The 19,474-nt window shown below is 28.8% G+C and overlaps 1 protein-coding gene across 1 annotated transcript in view; it reads right to left on the minus strand.

Moving 5' to 3' along the window:
* The window catches only part of LOC107443029 (adrenocorticotropic hormone receptor), a 57,833-nt gene extending 45,129 nt beyond the window's left edge, over nucleotides 1–12,704 (minus strand). Inside the window, exon 1 of the mRNA XM_071179150.2 lies at nucleotides 11,343–12,704. Coding sequence (XP_071035251.1) covers nucleotides 11,368–12,666 — 1,299 coding nt within the window. The 5' untranslated portion in view covers nucleotides 12,667–12,704 and the 3' untranslated portion in view covers nucleotides 11,343–11,367. The remainder of the gene's footprint in view (nucleotides 1–11,342) is intronic.
* Nucleotides 12,705–19,474: the final 6,770 nt, after the last annotated feature.

Here is a 19,474-nt window from a genome sequence, read left to right on the forward strand (position 1 = left end):
TCTAATAATGTTAATTTTGACAAAAGTTTGTTGACAGTTTTAATTAGAAAAAGCTATTTTTCTAAAAAGACTACCACAAAACAATTTTAGTTATGCTGATTTGGTCATTCAGTCTTTTTTATAACGATATATTAGTTAAAATAAATTTCAATTTTTTCGAATAAATTAATTAACTTAAGTAAATTTCATTTAAAAGAAACACTTGATTTTTTTTAATTTAATTTTTTAACCATGGTATGCTATAGCATTTGAAAATATTAAAATAAACTGTGATTTTCTTTTTATCTGATACCACACTGAGAAAAGAAATTATGATCAAAACTACCAGTACATAGTAAAATTTACCGTGTTCCTACTCATTGGGAAAGGCGAAAAGCTTATTAATTATTACTGAAGCATTTCGATAATGATTTTGGTAAAATGAACAATAAAATATGGTTTTGTAATATGTGATGAAATTTGTTAAATGGGGAAAATTGGTAATTTTCATGCAAAAAGCATATTTAAATTAAGAATGTGCACCAATTATTCAAATTGTACCCAGACCTTCAGACATCAAGTTCCAATCTAAATGCATCGGTATTTATAACATTTAACGGTTATTCAACATTAAGCATGAAGAAAATGTTTTCTAGAAATATTATGTAGTAAAGAAGCGCCTTCTTTTAAACAAGAGTGTTCTTCAGTGCTCCTGGTGGTTACGAGATAAAAGGAATTTCTAAACAGCTACAAAAGAAAATAGTGCAGCAGAAACCATTCGTAACGAAAAAGAATTCGTAAAACCATTCATAACATAAAATAGTATTCTCTACGCACCTTTGAAGAAGCAAAGTATTCGAACTAGATAACTCTCTTGGCATTCTTAAGGAGACTGGGTGACCTAAGTATCACTGCAAATATTGATTTTTCAATCTCATCTTTCAACTCCAGTGTTTAATAATGATTGCAGTGATACTTAGTCCAATTTAGAAGAATTTTAATTCTACTTCAAAGGTATTTTAATTGGCAACCTATGTTTCTCCTGCTATCCTAGGCGCAAAGTGTTCTACTTTTAATTGATAAATCCTGATAAACTGATACATTGAGAGTTCATGAAAGGAAATTTATTTTCAAAAATAATGCTTAAAAAATTTTAAAATCAAGCTTAAAGTGATTATAGAAATTTTTATTTGCACGCAGACTCTTTTATGAATATAAAAATAATACTTTTATGTATTCGCATTTGGTACTGGAATATTTCCGACATGAATACATATTTAGAAAAATTTTTGATGAAAAATATATGAGTTTCCTGGCGCCCATGTCAAAGCTGTTCTAGTTTGATCTTTTTGGGACATTCTTAGTGTGTGTCCTATCCAGAACCATGCTCGTTTTTTCTTTTACAATAATGTGATGGGTTTAGATCCCTCTCTTGATAATTCAATATTTAAATTATAAACCATCTGCGTCACCAGGTATATCAGACTTAATAACGTAATACAAATACTTTATTTTTATTAAGAGCACTTTATTTTTTTAACTTTATGTTTATTTAACTATTGTTTTGAAATTTACTATACGCCCAAATAAAAACCTATCACATCTTTTTACAACGTCTTAAAACTTATCACATCTTTTTAAAACATCATGAATATCAAAAATAATTTTATGAAATTAGAATGTTTAACTCAAAAGAAAAACAGTATGAATACTAATAATACTGAAAACTCATACGCTAAAGTTTTTCTTACCCATTAATATTTCTCTTTTACACAATTTCTTATGACCTGCAAAATTATTCATTTAACCTTTCTTTTTAAAAATTATATTTTGTAATATTATCCGTATTTGAAAGAATATTGCATTAATATGACTTAACACGTTTCGTTTTGATACAAATGCGTGCTTGCAAACTTAACATGCTACTGACATAAATCTCAAAAGTAATTTCGCATAAAACTTAAGATTTCCGTGAATTAAATTGCAGAATTCTTCTCTATTTTCCTGAAAATTTGATAAAAGTTATTTTGAACATTAAAACAACTAGTATAATTTTTACATCATGCTGAAAACAAAAGGAAAAAATCTGTATAGATTTTTGTATCCAATGTTTCTTTTTTTTATTTTCCATTTAACCCATACGTAAAAATAATTTTAAGTCGGAGATATCGAAAATTTTTATTTGCTTCGCATGCCCTCAAACAAGCACTGATTTTTATCATGTGTTTCCGGTAATGATATCTAAGAATCGTGAAATATTGCTATAAATCCAAAGCGCAATTGCATGTGCAATGCATATGCAACTGCAGAAAAAGAATCATCTAAAAAAAATTAAGGGTGTACTTAAGAGGATATAATTCGATTTAAGATATCATATGATACAAAATAAAAATGCAGGAAAATTTTCAATCTAAACCATATAATTTGAATGCAATACGGGTTTTTTTAATAAAAATCTTTATTCTGATTGAATAATTCTTACTTATTCATTAGAGAATAACTCTATCGAATGTAAATATTACACAAAATTTGAAACTTATTTTAAAAGACAAACTTTTAACTGTTTTCAGCAATTGAGTATCTAGAATGATTCAGGCCTTTCTTATTAACTATTTAATCATTAATAAAGTTTAAGATTTAAAAAAAAATTTCATGCAGAATCACTGTGATTTTTCTTAAGAAATCGCTCATATTTGTCTGACATTTCTTTTTTGCAAAAGTTGATGAAACCTTAGAAATAAATATTGTTTAATAAAAAAGCTAATAAATTCGCTCATAAAAGGAATATTTTGTAAAGAGGGCTTCATAGCTTCTAACTTTTGTCTCGAATATAGCTTACAACTATGAAATTTCTTCTAATCTGTTATGCTTCAATTTTTTTTCAAAATTCTTAATAATGTAATTGTTTTTCGGTAAGCTTTTTCTCGGTTTGTAATTTATTGTCGGTCCCTTAAACCTCAAAAATCTTTAAGCGTCATTAATATGTATGAGAAATTGTATGATCTAATCACTTCTCAATTCATAAACTGATTATCTAAGTTTGTTTTGAGAAATATCAAAAAATATGTTAGTATCGAAGCGTTTCCATTATTTTGTCCAATCCCTCTATGTATATATACAGGGTTATTCATAATTCCCTCCGGGGTTTCGAAGAGTTATATTAAAAAAAAAAGAAGATGAATATGAAAGAAGAAACATATTCCGAAATTATTCAAGTTTTACTTACATACATTACAGGTGTTTTACAGGTGTTTCAATAAATCGCAACTCTATCGGATCGTATAAACTACATTTTCATGTAATTTCAAAGTAATGTGAAAAATATCATATTCTCTACTAAATTCAAAGTTATAACAAGTGCAATAAACAGAAATGTAGACATCAAATTCCGAAGCTTTCTCGTATATAAATTGAAGCCTTTCGGGTCTGGAAAAATCTCTATTCTGAAAACGTCTGTTTTTGTATTTTATCGTTTATGAACCATTTGCGCTTGTATGCATGCATAAACCTATTCACGTTTTTTATGCGTCTTGTCGTGTAGAATGCTGTGTAGGTGCTCATAGCTATAGGCAATAATGCTGGAACGATTGTAAATTATGTTTATACTTGAAATGTAGCATATAGATTAAGTTTTATAACTGCTTTGACATTGCCTGTGAATAACTATTTTGAAGAACACCTTGCGATGTTTATATGTATAAATTCTCCTAAGTAAGATTTAATGTCCTGGGATAAATATGACTTTTTAAGACTTTAATGATAATGTTTTTATGATTTGTAAAAAGCTTATCTCGAGAATTATTGGGCACCAACTTTATTTTACAATTATAGAAATTTCATTAATTTCTTTTTTTCTTTTTCTCTGTTTTCGTTACTTAAACTAAACAACAACGAAAAATAATAATTTTATTAATTAGCTTAAAAATAAATAAATAAAAAGAATTACATCTTTCAATTTATTGATGAAAGCAAAACTTGGTGTTATTAACTAGTTCCGAACTGAAATTAGTTGAAAGGAATTTTTAGTTTAAAAAAATTATCTGGTATTTAATGTTAATTTTGTTCATGTCTCCAAATAGTGAGATCTATATATGTGTCTGTCTGTCTGTGTGAGGATGTGTGTGCGTCCCTTATTGACTCCTAAACTATCCAACCGAAAGCAATGAGGCTTGGCATACATATAGTTGAAGCACCAGAAAAGTCACTGTTGACATTAGAGCATTCTAAGACAAACCGTTTGGGCGATATGACCGAAAAACGAAATGGAATTTTTTGATTGGTTAACGGTTTTTATTTGAAAACTATTGGATTGTTTATTGCATACAAAGTTTTTGATTTATTTATCTTATTTTTTTTTTCATTTAAAAAAAAAAGATTTTTGTTTTAAATTTTAAAATTTTTATACTTTTTGTTTAATATTTATTTCATTTTTATTGTTTTTATAATATTTTTATTATTTATTTAGAATAAATAAGTTCAGAATTCCCGGTTCAGAATTCTGCGACTATTTTCAACATAGGCATTTCTTTTTGTTTGTGAGAAGGTTTTGTTTGTGAAAATTATGCAACCTAAACAAATTGTTATTAGTCAATCAACACCTCAACCGCGTGAAAAGAGAGCTACATGTGTTTCAAAAACATCGCAGCAACATAGAAAAAACTTGAAAATAATCGAGAAGACATTTCTCTAACCCGTCCCCTAGAAACATCCGAGCAATGGAAAAAACTGCTAACCAAATGACTGCAAACTGCTATCCGAGAAACGGGAAAGGCTGTAAACCAAACCTCTAAACAATTGCTCTAACAAGCTCCTCTAAACAAGCTCGTTCGTCCGTAACATCTGAACTACAGGAAGCAAGACTGGTTACCGATAGACCACTCACTTCTCAAGCCTGTTTTTCTGAAACATCTGAGCAAAGGGAAGCAAGACTTGTTACAGATCGAATACACACTACACAAGCCCGTTCGTCTACTACTCAAATAGACAAGGATATGAATAAGAAATTTAGCGTAATAAATTATTATGCATATAGATTATTAGATTCGCCAAAACACTGAAAGTCATATATTAAAATGCTGACAGTTATTTTTAACAATGCATCGTTGACATGTATGCGAAAATTGAAACCGGATGCCTACTCTATATTAGATTATATCAAACAAGAATACGTTGAGAAGAATACATTCATGTACGGTATGTAATAATTATAGTAACGTTAATCCTAATGATTTGGAAAATGTTTATGCTGCTGGTTACATTTATAGGTACATGTATGAATACTAGCAGGATGCAATGACATATGTTTAATCATATGGACACCTAGAATTTTTTCCATCACATTAAACTATCACATGCAATCCTGAGTGGGTTGAAATTAAAGGGTCTTTGTTACTTGGACAATCTTCATCGGATCGTCATGATATTACCGCACGTGTATGCAAACAAAAATTAAAATCTCTGCTTGATTTTATTGTGAAGCTTCATGTTTTTGGAGAGACACGTTGTCGGATGTATTCTATCGAATGGCAAACGAGAGGATTGCAACATGCACATATTTCAATTTGACTTTTTTAAAAATCACATCATTCTAAATTCATTAGGCCATATAAGAAGAAATGCCTGATGTCACTATTGGTCAGAATTATTTCAGGTCATCATCCAAAGCATAATGCAGGGTCCATGCGGCTCGCTCAACAATATTTCATCATGTATGTCTAATGGAAAATGCACCAAACGATAAGAGAATTAATTGCTGAGACTCAAAGACGGTCAATGACTCTGAGGGTCAATGACTGCTATCCATTTTATCACCGACAGTTAAAAGAAGATGGCTGAAGATCAATCATTTTAAAAATCCGGATCAACTATGCTGATGTCGATAATCGTTGGAATGTGCCTTATTCATAGTTTCTCTTGAAAAGGTACAACGTACACAACAAAGTCAAAAATTGTAATTCGGTGAAAGCGATCAAGTACATTTTTAAATATGCAAACAAAGAATATAGGACAGTTTTTGAATTGAAAAATGCAACTTCAACAATCGATGAAATTAGTTAATATCACGCTACATAAGTAGAAATGAAACAGTATGGCGCATTTTATCATTTCCAATTCATTAACAACATCCAACAGTTCTTCATTAGGCAGTACACCTTGAAAATAAACAGCAAACGTATTTTAAATCAGGAAAAGTCAGTTCAAGGCAATTGCCACCACCGCAAACAGCGTTTTTGGCATTTTTCTCATTGTACAGGGATGATGTTTTTGAAAAGACGCTATTTTAGCTAAGTTGCCAGCATACTATTCTTGGAATGTTTCGGCGAAACATTTTCAACGTCGAACGTAAGGTAAAGCAGTTGAAGGACATCCGAATTTATATTCGACTGATGCATTAGATCGCCTCTTCACTATCCATCCTAACAATGCAAAATTCAGAACTCATTCCGGAGAATGCAGAGCTCATTCCATTCTACTTACGATTACTCTTAGTAAGAGTGCGTAGACCGACATCATTTAAAGATTTAAGAACAGTAAACAATGAAGTATGCGTCACTTATAGCAAAGCTTACCAAAAATTAAACCTTCTTGAAAACGACGCAAGTGGGGACATTTAAATGACTAATGCATCTAATACTGCCTCACCACAGCAAATACGTATGCAATTACATTGATGATGTTCTTTCTACCAAATCGAAAAGATCTTTGGAAAAAATTCAAAGACAACGTGAGTGAAGACATACTGCATCGTTTATGTGCAAAAAATAATATCCGGTCATTAACTTCTCTCCAGGCGTACATAATGAGGCCTTAATTTTCATCGAGGACATATGTTTAATAATATTCAATAAAACACTGTTACAACTGGGAAATCCTTCACCAAATCAATGTCCAAATAATCTCTTCGATTACGATTTTCAACACTAAACACACTTTGAAGTTGACAAATTAAGTTCATTTGCTCAATCAAATTTTTCAAAGTTGGTTCCCGAACAACGCATGTCATATGACAATATATGATATCCCGAACAACGCATATCATATGAATATCCACGAAACTGAAGTTCAAAATAGCAAATTTAGAGGAGAAGATGTTCTGCTACCGAGTATCCAAATGATCCAGAAAGATATTCCCTTCAAATTCAAGCGTTTGCAGTTTCGGTGCGTCTCGCCTTTGCCATGACTATCAACAGAGCACAAGGACGATCATTACTAATATGTGGTCTAAATTAGTATAACCCATGCTTCTTACACTAACAGCTCTGTGTGACCTGCTTCCGTGAAGGAAAACCTTCTGAAAACCTTAATTTCCGTATACGCTCCGAACGGTAAGACAAAAAGACGATGTATTCAAAAGCACTTGAATAAATGTGTTTGCAACAAGCCGTAAAATTCTAAAATGCTTTTTCACTTTAAAATTATGCAAATTATTTTCACTTCAATATACATAGTTTCCTTTAAATACAATTAAGATTTAAGTATTGAAACCCGTGCAGGTTGCAGTTAGTATTAAATAGTTTAAAATTTACTTTATTTAACTAAAACTACAATTTTGAAATGGTTGAAAATTATTCATTACTTGAATTTGAAAAAAAAAATTAAACTATCAGTAAATATTTCAATATTCGAGTTTAATTTAAACTTAAACAATTTATATTAAGCATTAAGATTTTAAAAATGTAAAAATTCTCAGAAATTTTTTTATTTTGTATTAAATTAAAAGGTCATAATAAAAACAATAAAAGATCATCAAAACAGAGTATGTGGTGTCAATAAATTACAAATTTTTCACTCAGCAAAAATTTACTAATTTAACTCTTAAACTTTATTTATCAGAAAAAAATTAAAAATGTATCTAATAGTTTAACTGTTTTCATTTAAACTCATCATATCTTCCAAAATTTTCTTGATGATCTGAAAAATGTTTAATAAATTTAGTTGAATTTATCTTAGTTAATTTCAAAAGAAGCTTATGTGTTGACAAATATATAAAAAGATATTTACTATTTCATTTCATCTTTCAAGTAAATTTATTTTACAACATATCTAATTCGGTTCAGATGAAAAATAATAGCAGAAGATAATTCAGAAAACTTCCTTGTTGGCCAGTATAATGTCAATCTAAATAATAAATATATATTTGCTGGTTTAGAAAAAAAATACGTAAAATTTTTTTAAGCGTCTTATGATCTTTAACTTGCATCTGAGCATCTGAGATATATAAGAATTATTTTGAAAACCCGAAAAAAGTCAATAGTCTTTATCGAGCCACTGTCGCTCAAGAAATAAATCGATCTCCTAACAATGAGGTGCACCAGGTTCGAAATCCAGGGATGGCTGGTTGATATGAATTCTACTCCCGACTCGCACTGACCACAGTGCTGATGTAATGTATCCTCAGTGGTAGACGGATCATGGGTAAGGATGCTCTTTACTTGTAACTGCTAACCAAGGGCTTGGTTGGCCTCTCAGCGTAACGCAAATGCGGGTTAGTTCCCTCCAAAAGTATTCCACGAAGATTAGTTTGATCCAATGCTAATTCCAGGAGTTCCCTTGTCTTCTGAGTTCAGAATTACAGGACTATGGAGCTGACTATTGATAGTCGTAAATTCAGAACTCAGTAGGCTTTTTAACACTGGTTATAAAATTTAAAATAATATTTTTTCATTATCGCAAATTTCAATGGTAATTTTTTAAAAAAAATATTTATTATAAATTACTTTTTTAAAACTTTTTTAATGAATCAGAATATGATAAACAAAACATACGAATATTCTGTAATACTTGCAAATACATGCGTGCTTTTTGAGTACTAATAAAGAATGGGCATAATATAAGATCTAAAAATCTAAAAACCTTTCTTTTTCTCTGTTTGTCTTAATGCTGCTGTCGCTATTTTGCACTAGAAACATATATTTAAAAATATATAAGTCTTTAATATTTAGTTAGAAAGATTGTTATTAAAAACTCCTCCAAACTCCCAAAATTAAAATGATATTTTAATGATTAAAACTTGTAAGATATAAACCTCGCTTAGATGAAACTCTATTCTCTCCATGTTTCGTGAAACTTAGAGTAAACAAGTTTGATATTAAATTTATTCGAGCAATAAAATATCTTTGTCGGTTTTCCTCATTTCCGCGTTTCAAAAGATAAACATCCAAAGCAGTAGATATAAACTCTGATAACCATATTGTTTTTAATTTTAGGTTTCAATTTTGGTCAACGATAAATAGAGTACATTTATGCATTTTTGTATTGAATAACGTAACTGATTATGTAAGAACATGCATAACAGATTCATGACAAATGCATAATCTTCACGATAATTTATTTAGATGTTCATTTTGAATAAAATCTTTGCCCAACAACCTCTAATGCTATAAAGTACCGACTCGTCTTTAAGCATTGTGTATAATATAATTGTGTATAATTAAGGATTGGGTATAATATAATTGTGTATAATATAATTGCGTATAATATAATTGCATGTAATGATATAGAATAATTCGTGATAATATTGTTTATAATCATGTTAAAATTTTAAAAAAATGAAAAACAAATACATATTCAACGAAGAAAAATATTATTAATTGTAAATATTTTAATCAGAATAAACACAAAAATACTCTAAATTTATGTTATGAAAAGTTTTTAAGGATGCTCCCTGGTAAAAATGAAAAATCAATCAGGTTGAACTATTGGCTTGTTTTATTTCCAAATCTTTCTTTGTTTTTATTCACAGAGAAAACAATTCTGGTAAAATTATCGTTCTGTATGATAATGGAATTTCTGATTAATAAAATTAAAATATACGGTATTGAAACAGTTTATTTTTTATTTATTTATTTTTTGTTTCACACAGTAACAGTTTACCGAAAATACTGGTTTTCAAAATTTTATCTACTATTACCACATAATTAGTAAATAATGCAAAACTTAAAAGTTTATTTAACCAAATAAATGGCTTTACATGCTATACTCTGGGTTATCATGATAAAGTTACTAAATTTTACTCTGTCAAATTTCATCACATCTACTAATCCCATATTTTACAGATAATTTTACCCAAATCATAACCAAGGCCCTGCGATGAAAATTACCGAGCTTTTTCGTGCTCCCATAGAACCAGAAACATGGTAAATTACATAATACTCAACTATCAAAATGGCTATCTATGGTTAAAACTGTCAGTCAATATTATCGGTTATCAGTAATATAAATCTAGGGTTAAAACTAACGGCTTTAACCATACTTTTTTTTAAGCGTTTGACCTCCCCAAATTTATTTTCAAAGATACAATAAAATATTTACTGCAATTGAAAGCTATTGTAAATTTCATCCAAGTTTGATTCTTACTCATTTATATTTATTTATTTTTATGAATAATTATATTTGCAATTCTTTCTAAAGTATTTCAACATTTTTCTTTTCCGAATATATTGTAACAGATGATAAGTGAATAAAGATTCTTATTACTTAAGCATTGAATATTGGGGGAAATTTTCTATCTTAAAGTTCAAAATTTTACCGGGTGATATTTTTTGTCTGCTTCAATTTTAGAACTTCTCAGAGTAAACTGCCACTGAATAATATTGTCCCATTTTTATTATTTGTACAATAGATTGTTAGAGTACGAAAATTAATTTTGGTTCTCTGGGCTATTTATATATATTCTCCTCATTTATCTAGAAAACATTTACAAAGATCAATTTCTGGGGAATCGAAATAAATATAAATAGTAAATAATGATTCAAATTGACAATTACTAATAAAAGTTTTATATTTTAATTAAATGCAGTCGAAATAAATTATCTTAAATTTTAAAAGTCATTAAATTTAGCGATAAAAAGTATTATTTTTCGAAATCATTGGTTTGCGGTGAATAGCACTTTGTTAGAATATTAAACTTACATAAGTGTGTTAAACATGATTTCGAGAAACATTTATTATATATATATATATGTATATAAAATTCCTCAGAGATGCTCTACTTGTATTTAAAAATAAAGATTTGATTTTCAAAATTATAATAAAATAAAATTATGCAAAGATAACCTACTAACACTTATTGGTAAACTCGCAATATTAAAACTAATATTGATATGCAGTAAAATTAAACTTTAAACTTGGAACGGTACAAAAATAATCTGTATTAATGTAAGCAAAAGTTTTTCTTTAAAATTTGAATTTGACTAAACTAGACTGCATTAAAAATATCAACTGGTACAATGATATACCATTTATCTTTATAAACAAATATAAAATACTAAAATTGTGAGCTGAGTGCATTAAATTAAAAATATTGTAAAATTTTAAAAATGATATTATTTAAATCAAGATAAATAAAAGCAAAAAACACTTACGCACAATTGAAAATGAATATCGTTCTTAGTATGTCGATGATTGCACTTGTCCGTTACAAATACTTGATTTCAAACCCACTTCATTTCTACGAGAACCTTCCATAAATGTGAGACGGTGCATTTCCGACTTAAAATGAATTCTGTGATCAACTCTCTCATCTTCAATGCAACCACACCGTGTCCGGTACACTGCATTCATGGCACCTTTTATTTCCGGCATTCTCACGACATAGATAATGGGATCAAGAAATGACTTTATTACGATCATCGAATTGATAAAAATACTCACGGGCACTCTGACCCATAACTGTATCTGCGTGTAAGGTACAGGGCAGTCGAGACAAGTCAGTACAAAAAACAATACAGCTGGCATCCATCCCACGACATATGTACCGAGAATAAGTAGAGTTGTAATAATTGCTTTGACACTCTTATGTAGCTGCCTTCCTGTCGGAAGTTGAAGTACTCCCCGTTGATGCCGTTTGACAACAATAAACATGTGAAGGTACATAACAGACATAAACAATAATGGTACAAAGAAGAGTATAGAGACAGTTCCTCTAAATGGAACATGCAACAAGAACTGGTAGCTGCTACAGTATGGAGACTGAAATCCGTCATCTGGTACCAGAGAAAAGTAAGATAAGAAAAATACCACGGGCACAACCCACATTGATGTAATGGCCCATAAAACAGTTCCTCTCGTTACAATCGCAGCATAGTGAAGTGGTCTTAGAATACCAATATAATGGTTAATTGCTAATGCAAGCAGATGCAAAACTGCAACTACCATTCCTCCAAGTCTGAAAGCTTCCAAAACTAGAAGATAACAGGCATGGAATGGTCCAAGATCCACTCCGTATACAATGGGAAGCAAGCTGTTTAAAACTAAGCCAACCCCAATCACAAGTGAAGCATATGCATCAGCAACAGCAAGGGACAAACTGAGCAATAATGTTGGAGACAAAGTTTTTCTGATCCACTTTAAGCTAAACAGTATCATCAGATTGAAGAGAAGGGACAGTACGCAAGCTGTAAGCATTACTGGTACGACTGCCCTGTACAGTTTTCTTTGAGCTTCCTCATCAATTGATGATGCTGGTGATGATGATGATATGTTTCTGCTACTCAGGTTATCATTTTGAAAATTGAAGTTATCATCAGTGTTATTGAACCACAAGTGAGAACAGATGTCGAGAGATTTCCTTGCCCGAATGCATTCTATCCAGTCATAGTAATCCGGAAGTTGATCTTCCTCAAAATGCGAACTGGCATGCCTAAGTCGGCGCTGTAGAAGCCGAAGCGCAAGCGAGCGGCCCTTCATCGATTCTGAGTAAGAGATTGCTGCTCTGGCTACACACGGTGAATGATCAGAATTGAGAGAGAGCTAAGAAGTGAAATTCAGGAGAAGCCCCCTAGATGCGCAACGTCAGGTTCTCTTATATAACTCATTGCGTGTTACATTAAAGGGAAAGTGATAATAGATTACGGATTTTTAAGTGTTTTGTTGTCAGTAAATTCGGTAGAGTTTATTTTTAGAACTTGACTGCGTTTTAGAAAATTTTATTTTCTATTATTATTGTGAACTTTTTAAAAAAAAGAGTTACAAAATATTTCTTTCATACTTAAATTCTTTTAACAAAATATTTAATCTAATTTTTCTTATCTGCTGTATGAAATATTTTTTTTTACTTAAAACAATAAAAATAATCGTTCTTCTGATGCGTTTAATATTAATTAATGCTACATTTTTGCAGGAAATGAAGTACTTTTAAATAAGAATCTGATATTGTCTGAGATATAAAACTACCCTGTAAAAGATTCTGGATCAAATTACGGTATAAAGTACCGGCACTTTGGGTGCATCATCTGCAAAATCTAAAACATGAAATCCATTTTTATCTTAAAATATTATACCGTAGATTTTACAGAAATATTTTTTTAATTAGAGTGATTCAGAGATTTTACGGTAATTACTGTAAAAATTACGGTATATTAGAATTTTTTTTATCCCGTAACATGTTCCGGTAAAAACGAATTTTACAGTAAAAAATTATCGGCACCCTAAGTGTCAATACTTTTATCATAATTTATTCCAGATTTTTGTACAGAGTAGAAGAACATAAACATATTAAGTACGTTTCAAGACAACGTAAACATGTGGTATGTTTTGTAACTTAATTATGAGTAAGCTTAAACTGATAAAGTTTTTAGACAGCCTCTTGCTTTTATGTTAGTACATAAAAATATAATTTCTATACTTATTCAGAGTAATTTTTTTGTTAAGCTAATGCTCGTAAAGTAGGCTACTTACTGATAATACAGCAAATTACAGTCTTTCATGTTGTTTTTAATATTTAATTATTTTTTGATTGTTAAAAATATAGTATTTACTAGAGTAAAGAGAGAGAATTAACATTTGATGCATTAAGAAACAATATTATCGCTATTAATTTATTTTTAGAAATACAATAATTTAAGACATAATCTTGCACATAGTTATAAAGGAATGTTGTCACGATTAATTTATTTTCATCCACTCTAAATTTAGAAAAGTAATTGTAAGTAGTGTAGTCGCTTAAAAGTAGTTTCACAAAAAAGATAAGAATGTAATTTTCATTACCTTTAAATTTTTTGCTTTTTTTTTGTTCATTTATACGAATTTAATTTGCACCCATTTATACAGTTTGCTTGCTCGTACTTTCTAGTTCATTATAGCACGTGAAATCTGATAACTGGATAAATATTTATAAAGATATTCCGTTTATTAGTTTTCGCACAATAGGTTGTGCAAAAAAAATGAATCACCCAGAATAACTTTTGATTTAATGATCGGATCTTCACATAATGGGGCTCAAGTTTAATGATTCGAGAAGGTGACTTAAAATATGCTAATTTGTTAGGGGAGATGATATTTTAAGTAACGAAATCAGACACAAAAACTTATTTTCTCTGAATAAATACAGCTTTTTTGCAACAAATTACAAATGCTGACCCCCAGATAATGGAAGATAGCCGTGATATGGGAAATATGGTCCTATTAGTTTGGTCAGGAGTGCGGACCAAAGTTTGAACCCCTTAACGATAATTTTACTTATTGCGTATTTCGTCATATCTCGAGAACTTTTTAATCGAATTGAAAAATTATTATTGATGCAATCGTAAAATTTAATTAACTAAAGATATTTATGGGGAGAAAACAATTTTTTATTATTGTTTATTATTTTTTTAACATTTTACTTAATAACAGTCAATATATAATAATATAATTGCCTGCTTTGTTTTTCGAAAAGCCATATTTTTAAAATTTTATTTCTCATGAACTATTCGTATGATTTCATTCAAATTTTGTATTTTGCCATATAAAATTACATTCATTAGAATTATGTAAACATTTGTATGAATTACTCATTTTTGAGAAATGTACATGCAATATAAAGGGATTGTTCTTGTCTGAAACTTGGATGATCTTGTTTTTTTTTAAACTTGCATTTTTTTTTTACTTGAAATGATAAAATATAACAATTAAAGATTAAAACATGATCTTATCAAGTATTCTTCGTACTGAAAAGAGCATATTTGTATCCAGCTTATGATTGCATAACAATGAATCCCTAGTAAGAACTAAGATAATAACAATATAATAAAGAGCATTAATTATACTTTAATTTGTGATTCGAAGAATAAAAGAATTTTTTTTTTTATTTTCATAAAAACATAAAATGTCATTAATTGATGTCATAAAAAAAATTTTTTTATTCTTTTTCTGCTTACTTCCAAATTATTTCGTTTACCTACACCTTTATGGCTGAAAAAATATTACTCCTTTTTGAAATATATTCATAACTACTGCTTTAAATACACACAAAATTTGTTCACTTAAGACAGTATCCTATTATTATTATTAATGTTATTATTGCTATTAATGTTATTATTATTATTAATGTTATTATTATTAATGTTAATAATATTATTAATGTTATTATTATTAATATTAATAATATTATTAATGTTATTATTATTAATGTTAATAATATTATTAATGTTATTATTATTGATGTAATTTTTATTATTAATGTTATTATTATTATTATTAATGTTATTATTATTATTAATGCTATTTTTATTATTAATGTTATTATTATTATTAATGTTATTATTATTATTAATGTTATTATTATTATTAATGTTATTATTATTATTAATGTTATTATTATTAATGTTATTATTATTATTTGCAATTTATAGCTTCTCTGAAATTTTTTTTTGGCTGGCACTATGTTTCAAATCCCATCAAAATTGGAACTAGAATGGAGAAATAGCATTAGGGCTCCTGTCTGGGAGCAATTAGCATTATTTTGAAGTCCCTATCACTATTATTAATACGCCTTATAACATTATACGTCAGACTTATTTCAGAATATCAGATTTATTTCAGAATTTAAGATTAAATTCCAATTATTAGCAGGACAATGTTGATAGGAACAATGTATTCATTAGTGCGTTTGTAAAATATTTTCTCTAGTTTTTGCTATATCTAATAACATTATCACGATTTTTCCTAGATAAAAGCATTTAAAAACTCTTAAAATATTTGTGCAAAGTCAATGCAGTCTTTACCTTCAGGTTACATGTAAAAAAATTTGGAGATATTTGAAAAGTATTTTTCCGCATCAAAAGCTTTACATAATACATTTGTGCGATATGTAATAAATATTTTTAGAATTTTATTTAGCCATCTCTTGTAACACATGAAATATAATTATATAGTTGATTAAAAAAGTAGGGAGCTTATTTTTAAAACCTTTATTTTTTACAGAATACTTTAATTGTCATCAGTGACATATTTAGATGTTTAAATTATAAAGTTAACCTATTTCACAAATTATCATTGAGACTATTTATTTTTTCTCAAAATTATTAATTTAATTATTTCTCAATTATTAATTTCTCATTTATTAATTTCTCAATAAATTTGTGGATAGTGATTATCTATATATATTTCCCAGTGAATATTATTTCGATATTTTGCCAAAAGCAGTTTAATTCCAAAGCATTTTCCAAATCATTTTATCACTTGTTTATAGTTTAGCCGTAATTATCTAAACGTGAGCAAAGAGTGCCTTTTACCAAATTCGAATGCTCCAAACCCTTTCAGCAATAAGCTTGACATTGCCTGAGGCATCAGATACAGGACACATCTCTTCTTATTCCTAAAATGAAGTTTATGCTGTCAGTACTTCACGATAAAGACATAGAGGGAATCTCTACAACAGTTAAATATCTATTGATTAAAAATAATAAACGATTCGATAACGATCAACAAAATTCTAGATCTTCTGATTTACAATGCTAAAACAATATTAATCAAACAATGAAATTATTTATAGAAACAGATTATGATTTTATTTGCAATAAAAATCAACGATGTATTCATACATAACTATTAAGTCAATTCAGTATGAAATTGCAATATTTTTTTGTGATAATATTAATACGTTAGCTTATGACTAAAAGGTTCTTAAGTATTACATCATACAAATTTATTTTTATCTTCTGTTATATCTATTTTACTTTTCGTTCTACACTTTCAGAAAATGGTATTAAAAGTCTAACTATAATATTAAACAACACATTTTAAGTTTTTAACAATGTGTGGTATGTTTGAACGACGTGGTTGAAATAAAAGTGATGTTATATAACGGCACATGTTTTAATAGAATAATTGAAAAGAAATTTTAATATAATTTGATATGATATTAGAACAACATAGAGCAAATATTCGGAAATAAAAACGTGTGTGGAACAAAAATGTATTTGAATAACAGTAGCAATTTCTCAAACATAAGTGGTAAGGTATAAGTACCAGTTAAGTTTAAAATAGTACAGGAAAACAATAGTACATGACAATTATTAATTGTCACTGTCCTTTTTGCTTAAAAACTATGTGATTGTTTATTTTTTTTTTATTCGGACAATTTTTTACTGTATAATTGTCTCAAAATTTATAAAATATTGATTAAATTTTGCAGTCAAAGATCACTTCTGATGATAAAAATAAATATCTCTTAAAAAAGTAGTTTTATTTTAAAAACTCTCACTGCTGTTATCAAAAACTAAAAAAACAATTTACATTTTGTTTATTTGTACTTTAAATTTTCATTTAAATGTACTATAAAATTGCATATAAATTTTTATAAATTTTCATTATTTTTGCTCCTATATTAAGTACAAATGATTTATTTACTAAAACAAAATTGCTTTTTTACATCTTATATATAAAATTTAAATAAAAAATATGTCTGAAATGCTTACATAATATACAATAGAGATCGTTTAAAACGCAAGAACAGAGGCGATGTTCCATTTAAAGTGGTTCTAAAGTTAAACTTAAGTCCCCTGTTACTATTTTACCTGGGTTAATTATGCCAATTAACTTCATAAATGGTATAAATTGAGCTAGAAGTGAAGTGTTGAAAATAAACTTGAGCTGCAGCATGCATTACTCAAAATACAATAATACTAATTCCATTTGTTTCTACATAAAATTCTTTGCTACCTCCTTAGATTCAGATGTGGCTAGTGACGGTTTCCTTATTTCTTTATATTTACATACACGCAGATACGTGGGGAAGCTATATAGAATCTAATAAATGGTTTGGAAAGAAACATTTTCTATTTGTTATTGCAACTACCACTCATAATTTTTAAATCAGTATCTCTGAGAGCAATGAATCTGGGATTGGTCGTTCTCTAGTTCAGGTCAAAGTCACGATCCGTGGGGGAATAAATGGGTTTATGAATGGGTCCACCCTATAAACGGGCTGGGACGTGTGTGTGACTGAAGTCGTATTCTTGACCATAGATGGCGCCACTGAAAAGAAAGAAATGCACCCTCTGCCTTAAATTCGCACGGTTTCACCATCAAGCAGGCTTACTGGTTTTTGGCAAGTAGAATCCGGAACAACAACTCATAGTTTATTAGCAACTATTCTAAATAAATTTCTGCAGCTTTAAGTAGTTATGTGTTTCATAGCAAGAAACATGAGAAAACTCATGTTATTTATCTTAAGTATATATAATCTTAACGAACAAAAGGGAAGTTTTAAAACATTTTTGAGGAAAACAAAATTGCTATGAACAGTCTTATATTTTTTTTCCTGTTATTTCTTAAAGATGATAAATTTTAAGCAGTTTGAGAAAAACCCGTTGCTGAATTCTAGTTATTTTTCTGATAAAATGCTATGCAGGCTTCATAATACTAAACTTACCGTTTACTAAAAGCCTTTTCCTTAAGCCTTAGCACTTATTTAATCAGGAACATATTAAATCAGCTTGACTTCGAAAGAAACTAAAACTATAATTGAACGGAATAACTTCCACGTTATTACTGAAAGAAGTCCTAACTGAATAAAGTCAAAACTCTTTCTCACCTGTAAAAGAAAAACTATAAACTTTCCTAAAGAACTATTGATCTAACTTCCATGAAACAGAACTTCATTTCTGTTTATTACAAGTTACCCAGAAACCAGAACAATCATGGAAGACTATTATCCATTAACTCTCAAAATAGAAGAGAAGAATCAGGAGAAAAATTGAGAAATCCCATAAATGGTAAGAATTCTTAAGGAAAAGCAGCAAATTAAAATTCGCAACGCGGAACTGTTTTCACTTTCTGAACAATATTCCAAATGCAATACTTCATCCAAAAAGGAAAAAAAATGGAAATCAACAAGATCTAACCATTTTTATTACTTTCTCAACTTGCGAGAAACTCGTTGCGAGTTATCGATTTCTCATGAATATCTCTATACCTAAAGTGCAGATCTTTCTTTCTTTTAGGTCATACTTGATAACATACTTTAGGTTTTTTTTTTCTTATGTTATTGTCTCACGTAATAGTCGATATTATGTAATGACAGAACAATACTTTCCTCCGTCACAGCTTGAATAAGCTGATAAGTATAAATGGTAAAAAGATTGCATTTACGATATAATGTAAGATATCTCAGGCATTTTGTTGATGTCACGCAGTTTAGGTATAGTTGTAATATGATGATCGCATCATAAATCAACATAAATTGCAGATCTTAGGGAAAAAATGTGTTAAGTGAATTTATGAAAAACTTCTT

Source organism: Parasteatoda tepidariorum, chromosome 6 (genome assembly GCF_982258835.1).
Source record: "Parasteatoda tepidariorum strain Cologne lab strain chromosome 6, Ptep-v5.0, whole genome shotgun sequence".
In the NCBI taxonomy this organism is placed as follows: domain Eukaryota; kingdom Metazoa; phylum Arthropoda; class Arachnida; order Araneae; family Theridiidae; genus Parasteatoda; species Parasteatoda tepidariorum.